We start from the raw sequence: 20,026 nt of genomic DNA, 5'->3' as shown, positions 1-20,026 counted from the left end.
ATATGTCAGAGCATTTCACAAGCATCTCCTGACAAATTGAAAAGTCAGTGTAATAGTAGGCTGTGTGTTCCTTTCAAGGAAAATGAGTAAGAAATATGTTAGTGCTGACTGGCAGAACGTTATAAATTTAGCATGTTGAAGTCTGAAGAGCAGAAGAAGCTAACTAAGATTTTCCACTGAGTTTTTATGTCCTGTTGATGGAAAGCCCAGGCTTTTATGTGTCAAAACATTTCCTTATAAATAGAAAGCTGAAAATGAAATCGTTGCTAGCTGTTTTATAGAGAATTTAACCAAGTTTGAGTAAGGTTTAAACAGCATCGCAAATGACTCTAACCAAATTTAATACCCTCAGACAGTGTGTAAGGTTGTAATGTTTGTGGAATGTTTTAAACTATAAATTACTCTAATAAATTGGGGGTTTGAGCTTGTGTGAAAATTTCGAGAATTGCCTTGCATCAATATAAACAAGGCAGAGTTTAATACCTGCTTTTAGGTCACCTAGAAGCTGCCGTTGGGCATCTTGTAACAAAAAATTTTATGGATTTTGTTACAATTAAATATTCCTACAAGGAATAATTTCACTGTAAGTTGAGTCATTTTCTTATAATTAGTCTTGCCTGTTGTAATTGTTATTTAAACATCTAATACACTGCAGCAATTCAGAACTTTTCTTTCCATATTTGCTTTTAAGCTAATTACGGACAGTTTTATTTCCATTTGTTAATACATGGGCATTTTTTATTCTTGCATAAAATATTTTTTAATTACCATACAAATAAAAAATAATAGCAAAGTGAAGATTCACATATTCAACTGAAGTTTCTTTGCCATTTTTTTGGCGAATTGTAATTAATCCCAGTTAAAAGCTCTCAACTTCAGGATTGTTTTCTAATTATCATAAATATCTATGTGTTTAAATGTAAGTAAAATTACTATTAAAATCTGATAATGAAATTCATGCCAGTCATTCCATCTGCAAGTATTGAAAGATTACAACATTCTGGTGCTGGTATAATTGGAAATCCAGTCACTAAAGCTGTGTGTATGGAGACATCTCCTTAATAGTTTTCCCCCCAAGATAAATTTGTCAGGTAAAAAGTAACAGAACAGCGCAGCAGACTGTGCTTTATTTTCCCTAAAATCCTCACTCTTGCTTAATATTGCAAGAATAGAGAGACAAAGACTTATATGAAAGGGGAATTGGGCATTAAATAATAGAATGCAGGGTTTCACGTAATGAAAAGTACAGGCTGAAGATTATTGCATCCAGATGTTGGTCATTATTTTAATTTGAAAAAGAAATTTTTAAGATTAGAAAGATTTTGCTATAGCTTTTTATCAGTAATTGACAAAATGAAAAAAAAAAAAAAATTGCTTATGTTTTGCTCAGGAGTCATCTCTTGATTTCAGTAGGAAGCTGAGGGTACCCAATTCAAGTCCTCAAGATATTTGGGGGATTTTTTGTTTTCCTGAGAATGTGAGCTATTTCATTGGAGGATATTCTAAACCAGCAGTATTTTACGAAGCATAGAAGGAAATACACTGGGCAGGATTTGGCCTTCAGATGCTTGTTTGGGGAAGAGATGAACTGAAAAATTATTTAAGAAGGCTTTTCCTCCAGGTTCCCTTATGGAAGAAAAGAAGAGTTAAAATGAGTGAGACAAATTCCATATTTGTAGGCATACAGTGCAGGTATATTGAAGCACAACCAGAACACAAAAACAAAGATAAGTTTGTTGAAATACGTAGGATTAATTTTCTTACTAAAGCCTTTGAAATATGATTCAAACATTTTAAGGCTATTGAATTTTTTATGTTAACTTTTTTTTTTAATGAGTAATACTTTAAGAAAAGTTAAAAGCAAAAGTAGATTTAATAAAGCATTAATGTAGATCTATAGATTTTTACTGTTGGTTAAGCTTTCCATGGCAGAAAGGTGAGAGTGTTCACCACAGCAGAGAAATGACATCACAACAGTTGATGTATATGTGGGTCACTAGAGTAGAAGCACAGTTCAGTTCAGTATGAATAGCTGAAAAAAGAAAGAGGAGTTAAATAGGTAACCAGTTCTAATTAACTAAATGTGCTTCCAAGTGGTACAATGTCGATCAAAAACCTATATGCAAACTTGTACTGATGCAACAGAATCCATTTTAAAGCATCTTAGTTTTAAAGTACCTGGCTCTATTATCAAGATATTTCTGATTCTATCACTTGAAATTCTTGAGTGTGAACTTCCTTTTTTTCCTTCTGTCACTGGCACTAGAAAGGATGATCAGATAAGGCAGAGATATTTTTTGAGTGGACTTGATTTTTGTGTAGGATATCAGGGAAACTGCACAATGGAGAATGCCAAGGATGATGGCACAACCTGCTCTAACGGAAGGTCATTTGACTGAAGTGATTACCAGACATCTCTTAGCAGAAATTCTCCCACTGCAAGCAGCTGTTATCTAGGCAATATTTCAGTTTGTTCTTGGTTAAATAGGTGGGCTGAAGGACTGTTTGGCATGAGAGAGAAACCAGGAGGTTTCTTGTCTCTGTTATCCTGACCATTTTCCCCTGCAGACACATGAGTAACTGCTGCTCCTGCCTGTGAAACCATGTTAAAAAATGTAGAATGTCACTGCTGAAAACTCTTGTCATTAAAACCATGATTTGCTGGGAAGCCTCTCCTTGTAGAAGTACTGTTTTAAATCATGACAGCTTTCATGCCTATAACAATGCACATTTTCCAATGCTTATATTATTACAATGCAGTATATTACTTTTCTATGTGTAATTGACTAAAGTGGAAATTTTCCCACTAGGAATGGAGTTACCAAGTGGAACAATTGGAAGGTGAAGCATTTAGGATCTTGCTTTCAGAGGACTATACAGAAAAAGAACATCTAAAACTTTCAAATCAGAAAATCTGTCTGTTGCAAGAAGAAGTGTGCTTCCATATGGAAGAAAGGAAAGCCCTGCTGCAAGAGGCCAATGACTTTTTTCATGCTGCTGGCAAGGTTGGTAACAAACCAAGTCTGTACTTATAAGCTGAAAATAAAACTCTTAGTGTCCTCTTGAAGGCTGGTGGATGTGGGATTATACAAACAGTAAGCTAAACAATTTGAAGTGGAAAATTACAAATCCAGTTACCCTTTTTATATGACTTCTTGCCTCAAACTTCGATCCAAAATGGCAAATCCATTCAAAAATGTGGGGTTTTGGTTTTTTGGGTTTTTTTTTGGTTTTTTTTTTTTTTGGGGGGGGGGTGGTTTTTGGGGTTTTTTGTTATTTTTTTCTTTTTGGGGGGGGTTGGGTTTGTTGTTTGGGGTTCTTTTGGTTTTTCTTTTTTCTTTTTTTTTTTTTTTTTTTTCCCCTTTTAAGTATATTCAGGGCTTGATTTTTGAAATAAGGTATTTGGGAAATATTTATTTGCCAGGAATTGGGCTTTAAGATTTTTTTTTTTCTGTGGACACCAGAAACAATGTCTATACTTGCAGTGGTCTCCACAGGGACTAATTATAATCAGTATTTTTAATAATGCAACCGTTTTTCAAAAATCTTTCAGTTAGGAGACTATTTAGAAAAGTTTCTTTTTTAGGGTGTCCAAAGACCAAATGAACTTCTTGCATTTTTTTTTTTCAGGTATATTTTTTTCAGATCATTTATAAAAGTTTTAAAAAGAGATAATTTCCAAGGATAGTTCCAACAACAGAAATATTGATAGCATATGTTTTTCTTTTTTCTTCAGGTACTTGAAGGTCTTGAAAGTATTGAGAATTACGGTAAAATCTCTGTTTCAGAAGGTTTACATTTACCTATATTGACACTAAAGTACAAGGAACTTCGGGAAGCAATTAAAGGTTGTACAGCAACTACCATGCAAAAGGGACAAACCTTAGTTGATAAAGCAGATTCTCACAGGTATTAACATAAGTTTTTTCATTACTTTAATTGCATCAGAAACTTATTTTGAGTGTGTCAATTTTACAAAAATTCTAATTATGAATATAAATTTAAGTAGTAAATAACTTGATGTGTGGGGAGAGGGGGTTAAATCCAAACTTCAGTTCTTAATTGTATGAGGTAATTTCTTTACAGTCTGAACTGTAAAGAACTTTACTGGACTGCCTCAAGTATTCAGGTTCTGAATTGCTTCCCTGATATCATGGTTTAAGATATAAGGCACAGTCTTGTAAATTGGTGGGGTTTTTTCTTCCATTAAAACAACACCCTTAAGGAAATGTTGACTTAGAAGGTGTATGACATTCTTTTTACAGCTACTGGAAAAACACTGAAATATTTCAGAGTCCAAAGAAAACATTCTTTTTAAAGTAGAACTGGTTTGGCATATATTTTCTCTTTTAAGGTCTTCCATTTGTCATTTTAGTTTTTAGATAGTATAACTAGAGTGAAAAGTAAAATGAGCAATTTTTCAGTGAATCAGGCTATATGTCTTGTGAGAATTAATGTATCTGTCTTGTGAATCTAACTTAGGCAATGGAGAAAAAATATTTTCTTGGAAATTTCATTCCTCTATTTTACTAATTACCAATTTTGTTTGGATTAATGTTAATATTTCTCTTGGGGTTTTTTTAAGGGTAATAGTTTAAAATTCATAAGTATAATTTAAAATTCATAAGTTACTCATAATACAAATCAACAGAAGGAGTGTTTGTTTTTTGGGTTTTTTAAATATCATAATCATACTCCATGTTGAGCAAAAATGAGATATAAATGACAGCTCTACTTTTCCATTTTAGCTCTTTGGTGGCAGGAATTCAGAAAATGATGGAATATGTTCAAAAAAAAGTAGATCAATTAAACAGACAGTGTCCAGATTATGAAGAACTTACTTTGAAGAAAGAAAATTGGACTGCCTCTCTTGAGGATCATCTGAATAAGGTACATCATAGATTCATAGGATGGTTTGGGTTGAAAAGGATCATAACAAACATCTCACTCCAACCCCTCTGTCATGGGCAAGGACACTTTCCACTCGACCATGCGGCTCAAAGCCCCATCCAGCCTGGCCTTGGATGCTTCTAGGGACAAGGCAGCCACAGCTTCTCTGGGCAACCTGTGCCAGTGTCTTCACCTGCACAGTGAAGAGTTTCTTCCTTGTATCAGATCTGTATCTAACCTTGTTTCAGTTTGAAGCCATTATCCCTTGTTCTATCTCTCATCACCCTTGAACTTTCTTATAGCCCCTTTGGTACTGAAAGGGTCTCCTATAAAGTCTTCCCGAAGTCTTCTGCTCTCCAGGCTGAACTACTCCAGCTCTGTCAGCTTATCACCGTAGGAGAGGTGCTCCAGCATTCTGATCATCTTTGTGATGATTTTTATGATCATTGGAGCACGTCTTCTTAATGCATTCATGAACAGTGCATTGCATTTCCGTAATTTAGCTATCGTGAATATTGAAGTTTAATCAAATTATAGCAAGTGTTTTAGAGAGAGCACAGTTGTAGTTAGAATGCTGAATGCTCTTATCAACACAAAGGAATCAAAAGCTGTTCTGAAAAATTGAGCCGTTTCCACAAGAACATTTAACGGTGATGTTCAATTAAGCATGGATTTTCTTGGATAATGAGCTGTTATAACTTTTTCTTTTGGAAAAGAAGTGAGCAATCAGTCCTGTCACCTAAAAGCAGGTTTCTTGTGCTGCTTATGTCTTCTGTTTTATGTAGCTAAAGAAAAAAATAGAAGTGTGGCAAAACTGAGGGTTAATAAGCATGGTGACTGAACCACAGTAAATTTTCAGTAAATCTGAAGGAGACTAGATTCTATTCACCTCTTGTTAATTAAGGTATTGATGCATCAAGGACATGACAGCCTCCTTTAAAGAGTTGAATGTCATATAGTACTACAGATCCTTTGAATAACTTATCAGAGATGGAGATGGAATAGACAAACAGCTCCTAAATAAGTTTCCATGTGTAAATTCAAATTTAAAAAGCATAGTCTTTTAGCAAGGTTCATATGAAAGACCAGGACTATAGACCAAGAAAGTAAACCAAATTTAATGACTGAATAATTAAGTCTGCAATCTGATATTTTGTATTTGCATGATGTTTATAATGAACTATTCTCAATAAAATGTGAATTTTATTTGCTACAAATTGGCCCTTTTCATATCATTTATGTGTATAGAAATGATGTCACCATTGTGTTGTGAATCTTACACTAAAAGCTGAATTATTAAGGCAATTTTACTTAAAATATAAACCTCAATTTGAACATAAGGTTTCAGTCTGTTGTTTGTTCCAATCACTTTTTTACAGGCTTGCATTAGAGACCATTGTGTCATAACACAATTGCTCATTGCAGTGAAGTGCGTTCATTGCTATATTGCTACCAAGTAATACACTTTTCACCCCAACTCTCTACAGCAAAGCATCCCAAAGAATTTGGTGCCAAATTCAATTGCCCCTCAGCCTCATATAATAAACTTTGAACCTCAATTAGCATCCAGTTCTTAAGAAAAATGTTAGAGGCAAATTCACATGTCTAATAATAACAACTATGTGTGTTGTGTCTGGCATCATCTGCCTGCGCTCTTCATAATCTGTTTTGTTATCACAGTGCATACATAATATCTTACTGACAGTGGAAGGGAATTCTGTACATGTATATGCACAAAAATAGGTCTCCTGCCTTGTCAGAGAAGCTTTAAATGTACTTTCTGAAAAAAGCCTGGAAGAGAATCAAAATATTTCTGCCAGGGTTATAATAGAAAGATTATAATGCAATTGTGCCATATTGAAATCACAAGTCTCAGATATTTAGGGTAAAGGAAAGAAAGCACTGTCAGTAAAATGAGAGCAAACAAGAAGGGGTTTGTTCACCTGTTGAAGAAATTGTAGAGTTTTCTTCCTTTATATTTCAGTTCCTGTCTTTCTCTGTCTATATATGACATTAAAGGTCAATTTTTACCTTTTCTTCATTTCTTCTCTCAGTCCCAACATTTTGGGTTGAGGGAGGGGTGGGGGGCTGTGAGCAGCTCTGTGGTATTAGCTGCCAGTTGGGTTTAAACCATGACCTTATGCCCAGAAACATAATCTACTCACCAACAGACAAGCGATACCTCAATTTTTTTTCTATAAAAAGTGATATTTTATACTGGTTTTATGATGTTTACTCCTATAAATTAACCATGTGAATAATACTTTCAAATAAAGGTATCACAGTCAATTAAAAAACTCACCCCAATGCTCGCAGCTGGAATGGAGATTGGCTCATACTTGTGTGAGTCAGAAAGAGTTTTGAACAAACACCTTGAACTGTCTAAACAAACGAAGGTAAGAAAACCTTTCAATAATGTTAAGTGCTTTTAGATAAAAATGCTTCCCTTATGTAATTCTAAATAATGTGAGAGGCTGAGAGTTTCTTGTAAAGGAAATAGGTCTATGGTTTGTTTTAAAACTGTAGTTAATGAACAAAACCACAGATAACAGTCCTTAAATCATTGTTTTTCTCCACTGTCTCTATCTGAGTGTGTTATTTGTTACTGCCTCAGGATCCTTGTACCAGCTCTTGATAGGAAGACTCTTCAAATGTAGATTGCTACTCCTACGTGGGGCACCAGGTTAAATAATTATCTAGACAGGCAAAATCAGAGAAAATCTTCTTGCAGTTTATTAAGCCAAATATAAGGGATGAACTGGCAAAAAAAGAAAAAAGTAGCTCCTATTTAGAGAAAATGTAAAGGTGGCTGTAAAGAGATCCTTTGGTCATGTTGGGAGCGCAGCCATTTAAAGAGAGCCCTGCAGCACTCAGCTCTGTGACACGCGAGGCTGATTTTAAGCCACCTCCAGGGCTTTTCCCAGTCCCATAGCAGCCCTGCAGTATCTGAAAGTGGGTTAAAATTACTTGAATCCCTTCCATAGCCTTGGCATAAGTGCATATTTCAGCCTAAGCTGAACAACGTGGCAGTGTGTATTTTAGGAGTATCCTATGTAATTTCAGTACTTAAAATTCCATTACCCCTGCAGAGTTCTTTTTTATTTCAGGAAACAACTTATGGGGTCCAAGGGATGGATCTGTACAGTACCTGTGGAAATAAAATCCATTTTAACATAATTCTAGAGAGCACACAGTAACAATATTAAAATCTCGGCAGATAAGCAAGAATATAGTTTTGTTCCTCAAGACTTTATAATAGTTTTAAGTGTCTTTTCTGCCAACTTTTTGCATGGCAGGGTGTTATTTTTGTTTGCTGCAGTGTCTACTTTGCCTTGACAGGTATATACATTCTTCTAACTATACACATCTTCTAATTTTCCTTCTGGGGACTGTGAGCTTTCAAAGTAGCTATTTCAATTACTAGACCTATCATTTTTAAGAAAGAAATGGACATTTCTGTGATTTAGTCTCCGTTGTGAGCTCTTCTTCAAACAAGTAATTAAATTAGACATAAGAAAGAAATCCTAGTGAAAATTAACAATGTGATATCAATATTCACAAGTCCTTTCCAGTCATTATATTATTTTTTTCCTATGTTTCTACCTTCAAAGGAAACTTCATGTGAACTGAAAGCAGCTGAGGGAATCATCAAAAATATGGAAGAGTTGGAACCTGAGCAGGTGGCAGCTTTTTCTAGCAGAGCTGACTTTCTGAATAAAGAGCTGAAAAAAATTGAAAAAAATATTAGTTCAAAGCTAGAAATTCTAGAAACTTATGTGGCCTTTTTACAGTCAGCTGTAGAGGTATGGATTACTTTTTTATTCTCTGACTAGACTGTAAAAAATCTTACAACTGAAAAATTTGCTTCCATTGTAGGAAGGATTGTAATTGATTTAGATTTTTCTCCTCTGCACATGTGCACTCTCGTTATATACATGATAAAAATGCTTCCATATAGGTATTCTGAATATGAAACATACTGATTTGCTTGATGTCACTTTAAAAAATATCCTATGATATGTTCATAGGGATCTTTGTTGCTGTCTCACACTTCTTCCACTGACATTCTAATTCATATGATTGGATTTAAAAATGAAATAAAAAGCAACTTGAGCTCAAATCACAATCAATTCAATACCAACATAATTTTGGTAGCTATCCTACTGGTGTCTGGGACAGTTAATTTTCATTTTGATTTGGATTCCATTGTAAGATTTTATAATATGGTAGCTGTTCTTTAATATTTAGAAAGAAATTGAGGATGGAATGGAACCTATCAGATAAAATTAGCCATAGCATTTACTTATTGCATGATAAGCTGCAAAAAAATTGTATTACATCTACTTCTGATTATTGCTGAATTCAGTTACTTTATATCAAGCAGATCTGTGAAAATTAGTGCATTGATATACTGGTAGATAACATCCATGTAATGATATGTGACAGAAATTGAGCTAACTGTTGCCACCTGTCTGCTTGCCATCAACTCGTTGGCAAGTTATTTAAAACTTTTATTATTTGGTGTTTGTAAATATTTTAGGCACTCATAGATCTTAAAATTAAGAGAAGATTCAGAGGGTGCTATTCAAATTTATCATATCTCTTTCATCATACAACTTCTGATTATAACACCTCAAGTTTTGATTTGTTTTCTGATATTTATTTAATGTTTTCCTGTAGGTGAATGATGATATTAAAAATCTGAAGGAATTCTATAATTCAAAACCCCTACCAACAAACAGAGAGACTGAAAATAAAATTGCAATAGAGTCAGCTAATACTCAGTGGCAAAAGACTATAAAGAAGACTTTTTCCACCCAAAATATGGGTTGCTGTTTTCTTAATTTAGTAAATGTGGTGAGTATAATCTGATAAACCATACTGAATATTTTATACTTGCCTGGGATGAGGTCCAATCCTAGTTCTATGCCTGATGGACTGGGTACCTAGTTTTAAAGGGGCTAATGCTGATATATACTTTCAGAAGAAGAAAGTATTTGAGTGCTTATGGCAATATAAAATGTTTTGTGGTCGGAAATGACAGAGCCCTTAATGACCCAGTCTGTGCATACAAATGCAATACGTACTCCTATCTGGTTTTTGGTTTTTTTTTTTTTTTTTTTTTTTTTTTTTTTTTTTTCATGTCATAAAGCAGCATATACACAAGTACAATATTAAGTTTATTTTATTTCCACTAAGAGGCAGGGAGTATTTACCGACTGAGTGTATGAATTCTTCTACAGAAGCGGATGTTAGAGCTACTCCTTTGCAGATAATCTTTCCCTGTGTCTTTACATTCTGTCCAACAGCTACACTGCCTAGGCATCCCTGTTCAATTTTCCAAGAACACTTCATGAGGTGATCATTTGAGATGTGCAATCATTCCCTAAGCTACACTGCCTAAAGTAATCTGAATTAATGAGGGCAGCCTGAATACCCAGCTGTTCCTTCTGCTTTTATGGGGCAGACTGGGGAGCAGTTACACATTAGGCTGGGAAGGGGGAGGTGGTGTTGGTAAACTACAGCAGGGTGCAAGGTGAATTAGAAAACCAGCTGAGGGAAAGTGCTCAGGCTGTTAGTGTGTCTGCAGGGTGCGTGTCCCTGCTGGATGCAGCCAGACAAAGGGAAGACAGTCAGGGTAATGGCAAAGCCACTTAAAATCTTGACGCATCTTCAGACATTATCTCCCCAAACACCTGGATATACGTTGTCACAATATTTGCTACTACTCTGTTCCCATGATATTCCAAGATTGTTGCTTTTAAATATCTGGAAGATATGGAGCATACTAGTAATTTACTAAAACATCTCCTAGAAAAAATAAATATAAATAAATGGGAAAACCAGAAACAGCATTACTCAGTTTTCTGTTATTTCTCATAGAGATTCTACTGAAAAGAGGAAAAAATGTTTGGTCTGTTTAGTAAGAAATTGTTTTCTTTTGTCTGAATGTGAAATGGGCATCAGATGGCAATAATTCAGTCATTTCTGACTATGTTTTAAACTCCAGCTTTGCATATGTCCTCCGTTTAGTCATTCTCTCAATCCGTGCATATTTCTGGACAACATTAAGGGAAAAGTGTATTTAAAAATATCAATTTTTTTTAAAGTTACACTAGAATAGTTGAGGTTTTATTAAGCTTTTTTAAAATTATGAAGTTTTAATTGTATGTTTTAAAAATGTGTGGAAAAAATGTTTCTGTTTATTTGCCAGGTAAATGAAAGTTTAATATTAGAAGTAGAAAAATCGATAAAAGTAACAGAAGATATCATTATTAATCTGAACAAAGAAAGGAAAGAACTGTCTGATCTTTGGGCAATCTGGAATTTTAAAATTACTCAAGTAAAACCCATCAAGCAACAGTGCCAGATATTTAAAGAACAGCTAAAAATCGTGAGTAAATAAACTAGGAAGAAAGCAAGTATGGCAAATATTTCTGGATGGTTATTAGCTTGTTTGTGACTCATTAACATTTATTGGTATTATTTAATAAGGAGTGGTGATCAGTAAGATACAATTCTTGTCCATAGTCTGTTCTCTGTTCTGTCAGTCATCAGGAACCATGAAATATTTTTGATCTTTTTTCCTTTACTCAAATGTATACAAGTCCAAGTCTCCACTTTGAGTTCTAAGATTTAATGCAGTTTAATCAATGCTTTACCAGCAGTGATTATTTTGTTTTATTTTTAAAAGCACCATTTTTTTGAGACTGAACCGTTGCTAAACCAAACTGTGCCCTAATAATTACTAAACTGAAGACCAACCAGCTTCATACAGAAAGAGGATTGAAACCTTCTTGGCACAGGGAGCATGTGCAGTGTTCCTGAAAAGAAGCACTAGCTAGTCTAGTGCTAGCAGAACCAGAAACACCAGCTAGGCTTGTAGCAGCTGTACCTCTAGTGCAACTCAGCAGTACACCAGCACATCTGTTATCACAGAAATAATGTGTCTGTGGGTCCTGCAGTCTTGGCGTCTGAGTCCATTTTTCCTGCTGTCTTAAAGATAGCTTATCACCCTTGTCACTCAGAAGGTTTGTGACTGAGAGGCTTTACTGACAGCATCTGGGTGCTTGTTTGAGGAAGGGCTTTGATATAAATTTAGGTTTGACTTTAAATTTGGGGTTTTTTTAATTTATTGCAGTTAGAAATGCTGAAGTTTTTGATTCTCTTTTAGACTACCCGTGGATTAGAGATTCTTCAAGAGGCCCTCCAGCTTGCAGTACCAGTTGACCTTGGAAGCGACCTTTTAATTGTTTTGGAACTACAGGAAAAGCTGAACCAAATGAAACCACACTACGAGGTGAGGAACCAAGTTAGCAGAGTGAAGGGTGCGTCAAAAGGTTTTTGGTACCGTATAGATTCACATCCTCATTGACACCAGACACACTGTCTGGGCTTGAAGTGCTTTATGTTTTACATCAGTTTTTCGGGAGGAAGTGTTTGTGTGTGTTTCTCAGGTAGAGGTGAAGACATTTTGCCTTCAGTGTCCAGAGAATGCCTTGTGCAGTGTTAGCCGTGTATTCAAATGACGCACAAGCACTGGGGTGGTGGAAGTACGAGTAGTGTATCAGCTCCATGCTTTTGAATTTAGAGCCTGAGGTACATCATAGTGACCTTTCTACCTCCTGTGAATACTGCGTCTGAGTTTGAGCAGTTCACTCTGCCATTGCCCTTTAATTACGTTTGACTTGTTTTCATTCAAAGCTGGGTGATAGCTGAGATTCGTGCCTACCAAAAAGTACAGAATGTAGTGTTCAAAAGTGCAGGGCATTGACTTCTCCCCAAGGCAATTTACCAGTTTTAGGTGGTTATTTCATCAAATATAAAGGAAAAAATTGTGATTTTGTTTGTGCAAATTGAGTAACTTCTGTGATTTTTATTAGCAACTGAATGCTGAGCTTGAGTACCTGATAAAATTATTGGAATTGCCCAGCCAGAAAGGATTTCCAGTGAAAGAGAATTCTGAGAGAATAAGTGAGCTTATTCGTTTCCATCAAACAGTAAAAGATGCAATGATAGAATATGATGAGATTTTCAGCAAGACAGTCAAATTCCATCACATTAAAAAAGAAGTGAGTATAACATTTTAAAAGACACATTCTTCTCATTGTAGTTAAACTCTCTTGGGTTTTGGTTCTTGTTGCCTTCCTTTTCCCCAAAGAAATAAGATTAATTAGTCTGGTGATCAGAATTAAGATCTTGGCTCTAAAGCTGCATGAATCAGGTAGAATTTAAAACTCAGATATGAACTCAATTTTAATTACTTAAACCCAAGGGTAAAGAAAAAAATAATTTTAAACAGACACTGATTTTCATTTTTGCACATTTCAGCTGGAATGTCTATCAAAATCAGGAGAACTGGATATTCCTGAAATACGTGGGGACCCTGAAAATGTGCACCAGGCTAAAGCCTACCTTGTGAATTCTCAGGAGAAACATGCACATATTAGACAGCTGTACACTCTACTTATTACTCAGGGAGTGGACATCTTATCTGCAGTGCAGCAATCTGTGAGTGTAAGTAGAAGGATTTACGAAATCAAGGATAAATATGAAAGATATTTGGACTTATCTGGCTCAATTTAAGATGTGCAAATATGTATGACTACTCTGAGAAAAATACAGGGAGAAACTTAAGGAAATTAAACATAAAATATCATTGCTTGGGGAAAAAAACCCCAAACTTTTATTTACTTTAGTATGTTTTGTCAAGTTCAAGGCCCTGATAGCAATTTCTTGAATCTCTGCATTACAATCCTGCTGCTTTGTAAAGGTTGCTTTGCAGATTTATTCTCCTATAAAGGATAACAGAAGAACAAAAAAGAAAATGTAATAACAATGTTTACGTTATTAGTGGTTTCAAGACTGATTTGCAGGACAGAATGGATATAATTTTAGAAAGGAATTATTTATTCAGGGAACAATTTTCATTGCCCCATATTCATTTTAAGAAAGGAAGACTCCTTACTTGGCTAGATTATTCATACTGGCAGTCTGCTCTCCAGACACCACAAATTGATGGATGGCCGAAAGGAGCTGTTCTCCAGGTGGAAAAGGACTGGAGGTCACTCCCTCTTTGCTCAGAGAAGACACCGTGCTTAGGTTGCTGCTTGGACCCAAAACTTCCCCCCAGACTACCAGTGACTGAAACTGCTACAGCCTTGCTCTCCTTCCAGAGGAGGTGTAATAGTTTACTCTAGCCTATTGTGGCTGACTGTGCGCATTCCACCACAATGATTTTCATTCTGGATTGGTTAAATCAATACATTTCCTGAGACTGATAAATTTCTGTCTCTTTCCTCATTAGAATTGCTTGAATGTTTCTGTAAAGAATCTGAAGCAAGAACTTGCTAGATTTGAGTGTGATAGCATAAACTGGAGCACCAGAGCTGATAAGTACGAGGAAGAACTGTCACAGTATTTCCAACACCGCACCACTCAAGAGGATATACATGAGGTAAATGGGATGAATCCCAACACATTGAATGACTGTTTAAAAAGCTGTTGTGTTCTATAATATACTTTACTGTTTACCATTCCCCTAAATACTTCATATGTATACACAAAAACAGACTTTCATCTTAGCAGCAACTTGGATCAATGCAGCAGCAACAGTAATCTGTGGTTCATGGTTCTGCTGTTCAGGATTCTATCAAGCTGTGGGCTGGCAATAAAATGCTTTCACTGTACCAAGAGGATTATTGGAAATAGAGCACCTATATTTTATTTGGCTTTCAGCTCAGTCAGCTTCATCTGAAACATGAGCCTTCATATTTTTTTTCTTATGAAGCTAAAGTTTCAAATAAAAGTAGAATTTAGAATTTGTACATATTGTGGTTGTCAGGCCATCAAAAAGAACTTTCAGTGTTTCAATGAAAAGTTCAGAATAATCCAGTACTAACATTTTTTCAGAAACAAAAGATATGATACTTGAAGAACTGCTAAGAGGAAAGGAAATGTTCATTGGCACAAGAGATTAGAATTTTGCATTATGGAACTTAGGTTGGGAATAATTACTCAGGTAATATGATTATCAGTGTAACATCTTGGTAGGCCAAATACAAATGAATTCACAAATTAGCAAGCTGTAGGTGTTAGATATCTCCACAAAAATTAATTTACAAAAAAATTTCAAAGAACTCACTTTCCCAGAGTGATCCATTAGAATAAGAGGCTGATGGGCTCTATACTTGATATTCTGTAGATTGTACTCCTCTGCATCTGTGATATACAGAAGGTGGACCTCAAGGGATTTCACATTAATGTTCATGAACATGAACATGTCCTGTAGCATGAAGCATCTGTAATAAAAATACAGGACAGTGAAAGTTATATATTTTTATCTTTTGCTGAGTAAATCCACACACACAGACTGTATTTTCTGAAAATCACCACAGAAGAGGCAAATGAGATTTTTGTCCCAACTATTTTTAATGAGAAAATTATTGTTTGGGCTTTCTTTTCTTTTTAAAAAAGTATTTTGTATGTTTGTGAAAAGACAATTTGTAATTGAAAAATGTTTTCGTGAAGAAGGTTTCTTTGAATATGAGTTACACTTCCTTATAAGCTGAGGGTGTTTCACATGGGTCTTCTGTAACTCCTTGTCTGATAGCAAGATGTGACACAAAGAGGCGGTGGTTAGGAGAAGCGCTCTGGCAGAGAAAACCATGCTGTAGAAGAGAATGAGGCATGAAATTTCTAAACAAGAAATCCCACTATACTTCACAGTGTCATGGCAGAATCAGAGTATTTGAGATTTGAAAGAAAGTCTTCTAGGTTATCACTGAAAACCCCTCTAATTTGCTACAGAAAAGGAGTCTGTATGTAAGGCTGGCCGTATTCACACACATTATTAATAAAAGAATCTCATGCTTCTGTCCTTTGGTTCTGGGACCAAATGTAACTCCCTTCTAAGAAGAATTATTTTTCTGTTTTTATTGCTTGTTAGACTGCAAGGGAAAGCAGGAAGTAGAGGAAAAATCCAATTTTCTGTCTCTCAAATTTAAATAAAAGGTCACATCAAAGGTAGGGAACTCCCCACATGCCCTATATGCCAAATGTAGCTTTTGTCATCTGATGGTTATTGGATACTCTCTGTAAAATAACTGCAGAGCAATGACAGTGTTCACTATTAGGATTTTTATTTAGGATTCAGTTGGGAAAGCTATTTTGATAGGTTAGATTAAAACCTGTCATCCCCAAATCTAATCAAATCTTGTACAAAATACAATCCGTGAATTTGGCATGTGGATACATTTTTCTTTAGGTTTCTTTTGTATTATAGGTTAGCATAAAAGATGAAGGTATTTCCTAAACAAATATTTGGCTACTGTACCTGTTTATGCATTAATATACTGCCATTTTCTTATTGTTTCTTTTTTTGTTGTGTATTTATAACTAATTCTGTTTAGGGATCAAGAAACCAGACACCAGACTTCAAGAATATTATTTATGGGTATTACCTTCAGTATTTTAAATTCTGTCAAATTTATCATCAGGAATTGAAATATACTAGCATGTAACAGACAAGTCTAATCTAACAATTTATTTACTATCTACTGTGTCCAAGCAAGTAAATATTTCATGTGCCAGCAGCAAGCAGCAGCTGTTCATGGCTATCACATAGTAAACAGCCAACTAGATAATTTAGTAGTGATTTACCAGTTTACAGAGCAAACTTTAAAGCTGACTGAAAATATTTTGGATTCTGCTGTAAATTAATTTATGTTTGATGTTATTGATTTAAGTGTGTAAATACAGCATGTGAATTAGGGCTTAGGACTCAGTGGTGTTTGAAGAGATCCTTAGAGAACTTAGCAAGTTCCCTGTGTTTGTAATGTACTGCTGCTTCTATAAGAAACAAGGAAACAAATACTGAAATATATAAACAAGAATATAAGCATGAGTTTTGAAGCAGCCTTAGAGGAGAAAAGAGTAAAATGTATGCCTTTTCTGTGCCTTCTCTAATTTAAAGAGAATTTGAAAAAGCAAAAATAAGTATTTGTCCTCAATATCTTTGGGAAGTATAAGGAAAGCTCATCTTTGGGACCTGTATTTGCCAGCTGGGGCTTCTTTCTTCAGGAGGTAGTTTGGGTAGCAGCCTGTGAAGAGCCGCACCTCCCCTGTGTTACACTGCAGACATTTGTGAGCTCAGCCTCGGCTACACCGATATACTGGATATAGGAACGCTGCCCCGGGTCTGTTCAGGGGATTATAAGGGGCACAGTTAATCACACGTGATAGCTTTTGTCACGAAAAAGCCTTTTTTGTAGGTGACCACTTTAATAATTACACTTATGCATGTCTACATAAAACTTGCAACAGAAGAGCAATAGAACCTGAAGGAGGCTCACACCTCTTCCCAGTCATTTCGTTTCTTGTTCACCGTGTCATTATTTATACACGTATGGAAAGATAAGACTGGAAATATGTATTTTATTACCATAAATGGCAATGAGCTATCTTTATGCACAGGTCAATAGGAACAGATATGTAGCCATATTTCTCACCTTTTAATTTATTCTGATTGCTGTTCATTGCCCCAGGAATAAAGCACTCATTAATGACTTGAAAAACATTTTTTTTTTTTTTTCCATTTTTTGTTTGACTGTTTCTAAATCTTTCTGACTTTGAAAATCTGTTTTCAGCAACCTGCTTTTATGGGTGTTTTGATTATCAATGCTGCAAAAAATTTTGTATATGACTAGAAAGGAAAAGGTGAAGGATTAACCATACTGAAGTTCCTTCTAGAGTGTCTCACACAGCAATCAAAGCGTTTACTGGACTGGCACTGTTAACACAAATGTTTAAAGCATTTTATAACTTGATTTTTCCAGTTATTTTGTGATCCTTTGATAAATTGAAGCAATTGGTACTTAAACCCCTCTCCTCCACTGTCGTTCTCCACCCATGACAGGGCAACTATAGTTAGGAACAGCTGTCTGATTAAAGATTATGACACAATAGACAAGGTACAAAGTTCCATTAAAGCAGTGGGCTGAAGTCACTGAAGCATATTTGGATGCTTAGTCCCTTCAGTATTTCTCATTTAATCTTGCAAAACTGAGATATGTTTAGATTTCTAAAAATTGGAAGCCACGCACTGTCCTTGGTACAATTGATGATAACAGGAGTTGTGCAAATGCAGTCTGATGTACAAGTCAGAGCTGAATCTGGTTTTTCCACTGAGGCTAAAAGAGAGGAGCGACAGCAGCTGCAGACCTTTGACACATGAGCCTCCATATCTGAAACAAGGAGATCTAATTTCACACACTGCTATGAGGAGAGCCTTTGGCCTTATGAATTATCACTTCTAGTCTGTATGTGCACAAGCTAGTGAAATAAACTGGAATAAACTCTTGTTCATCTTTTCTTTCCCACAAACTTGAAGCAGCAAATAAGACTCTTGTGTTCTGAATAAAAAAATATTGTTCTGCAGAAGTGATTATAGTAACAGAGGGCTTTTAGATCGACTTTATTATTCTGCATACTTAGGTGGGATAAAGAGCTTAAACTAATTGGAGATCACAGGGCCAGTGATAGAATTCCCTTCCTTTCCATTACACCGAGTGAGCACCATCTGTTTATTCACTGCTGAAATAATGTGGCAACATCCCACTAGATGAAATGAAAATGAAAAATATATCCCTTGATGGATTAACATTAGTATATAATAATAATGATTGATTGTTAGCTGTTCCAATAACAGTAGCTGCAAAATAAGCCTTCATTACTCCCTGGATTCTTTGGCAGGAAGGAGGCCAGGGTGAAGTCTGTAGGATTTTTTAATAACAAAAAGCTTCAAATACATATTTAGATATCCAATTGGGGATGTGACCTGAACTTGTTAACACTAATTAAGTAAGTTCATTTTATTTGTGCGTCTGGAGTAACAGATCCTAAAGCATTAGAACTTCTGCTTTTCTTTATAGCAGAGTCTTTAAATAAATATATTTTACACAATTTATTTATATATTATTATTATACATTATCCTAAAAGCAAAGTATTATCTACCTAAAGGATCTGAAATTCTTAAAATCAATATGGTTTTGATAATTTTTATATTCTTCCATTTTGAATTTTATTAATTAATTACAAATAATTTGAAAATGTGACCATGGAATTGCAAAGTAATTAAAATAGTACTTATTTTAAGCAGGTTTTATACTTGTCTGATTCTTGTTTCTCTTGCTTAAAGAAATTAAAATGTAACAGTAATATCTGAAAGGAGTTTTTAAAGTTGTAAATAAAATTGTAAGTTGCATAGCTTTCAGAAAAAAAAATATAAGGAAAATTATGCTTAAAATTTTCATAGGCCTTGAACAATGGTTTATCTAAATGGTTTTGATATGCCTATTTATATAAAATTGATAATGAAAAAAATGACATACGGTTTATTAAAGACCCAGTCATAAGACTATAATAAAGGAAACATAATTTGAAAACAAAAGATAAAGAATAAACAACCCTAAAATATAACTAGTTCCTATGGTAAATAAACACTGGGCTTAAAATTATGCTCATGATACATGGCTTTTCCTTTTGATGTGTATAAAACTCTTTCTGGTAAATTGGCAATGCATCTGATTCATATCTGTGTAAATGAAATTGCAGATTTCTAGAACTTCATTATTGTAATTCCTATCATTCTGGCACTTTAATATATTTTCTGTAGATTAACGAAAGTGTAGTTATATTCCACCTAATTAAAAAAAAGAGAGAGTTTTAGAACAAGTTTAATATAACTAGATCAAATAGATAGCTGGTATGAGTTTATCTGAAAAGTCGTGAAAGGCATGGATACTTCATAATTGGACCTACTAGTTCATTTTAATTCATATTATTGTAAGAATAATTTTCCCTAATGTTGGGCTTGCTGCACCAAGTTGGTGCTGACTGGTGTAAGTATTCTCACACCGTACCTCTAGCAGTAGTTAGGTGAGGTTTCTGTGTCTGCTAGGCAGGATATCTCAGTTATTTGAAAGTTGGGTGGCCAGACAGTCTTCATCTTGATCCTGCAAAGAGCTGTGTTCCTCTTTGTATGCTATGAATAAAGGTGCTAAGATGCTTGGACTTGCAGAGTGTATAAAATTACGCCCACATCATTTTATAACTTCTTTTCAGAAGCAGGACTTT

At 35.0% G+C, this 20,026-nt stretch overlaps 1 protein-coding gene across 2 annotated transcripts in view; it reads left to right on the top strand.

Moving 5' to 3' along the window:
* CCDC141 (coiled-coil domain containing 141) overlaps positions 1–20,026 on the top strand; it is a 52,206-nt gene that overhangs the window by 17,987 nt on the left and 14,193 nt on the right. The window contains exons 7-17 of one of the 2 annotated variants that reach the window (XM_040069979.1): positions 2,811–3,005; positions 3,737–3,909; positions 4,749–4,890; positions 7,167–7,286; positions 8,502–8,693; positions 9,571–9,747; positions 11,105–11,284; positions 12,065–12,190; positions 12,774–12,962; positions 13,222–13,401; positions 14,198–14,347. In XM_040069979.1, coding sequence (XP_039925913.1) covers positions 2,811–3,005; positions 3,737–3,909; positions 4,749–4,890; positions 7,167–7,286; positions 8,502–8,693; positions 9,571–9,747; positions 11,105–11,284; positions 12,065–12,190; positions 12,774–12,962; positions 13,222–13,401; positions 14,198–14,347 — 1,824 coding nt within the window. Of the gene's footprint in view, positions 1–2,810; positions 3,006–3,736; positions 3,910–4,748; positions 4,891–7,166; positions 7,287–8,501; positions 8,694–9,570; positions 9,748–11,104; positions 11,285–12,064; positions 12,191–12,773; positions 12,963–13,221; positions 13,408–14,197; positions 14,348–20,026 lie in introns of both variants that reach the window. The other variant, XM_058421393.1, reaches the window with a different exon arrangement.

Source organism: Hirundo rustica, chromosome 7, assembly GCF_015227805.2.
Source record: "Hirundo rustica isolate bHirRus1 chromosome 7, bHirRus1.pri.v3, whole genome shotgun sequence".
Classification (NCBI taxonomy): Eukaryota; Metazoa; Chordata; class Aves; order Passeriformes; family Hirundinidae; genus Hirundo; species Hirundo rustica.
The sequence above is the reverse complement of the archived record's forward strand: the minus strand, read 5'-3'. Positions and strand labels throughout refer to the sequence as shown.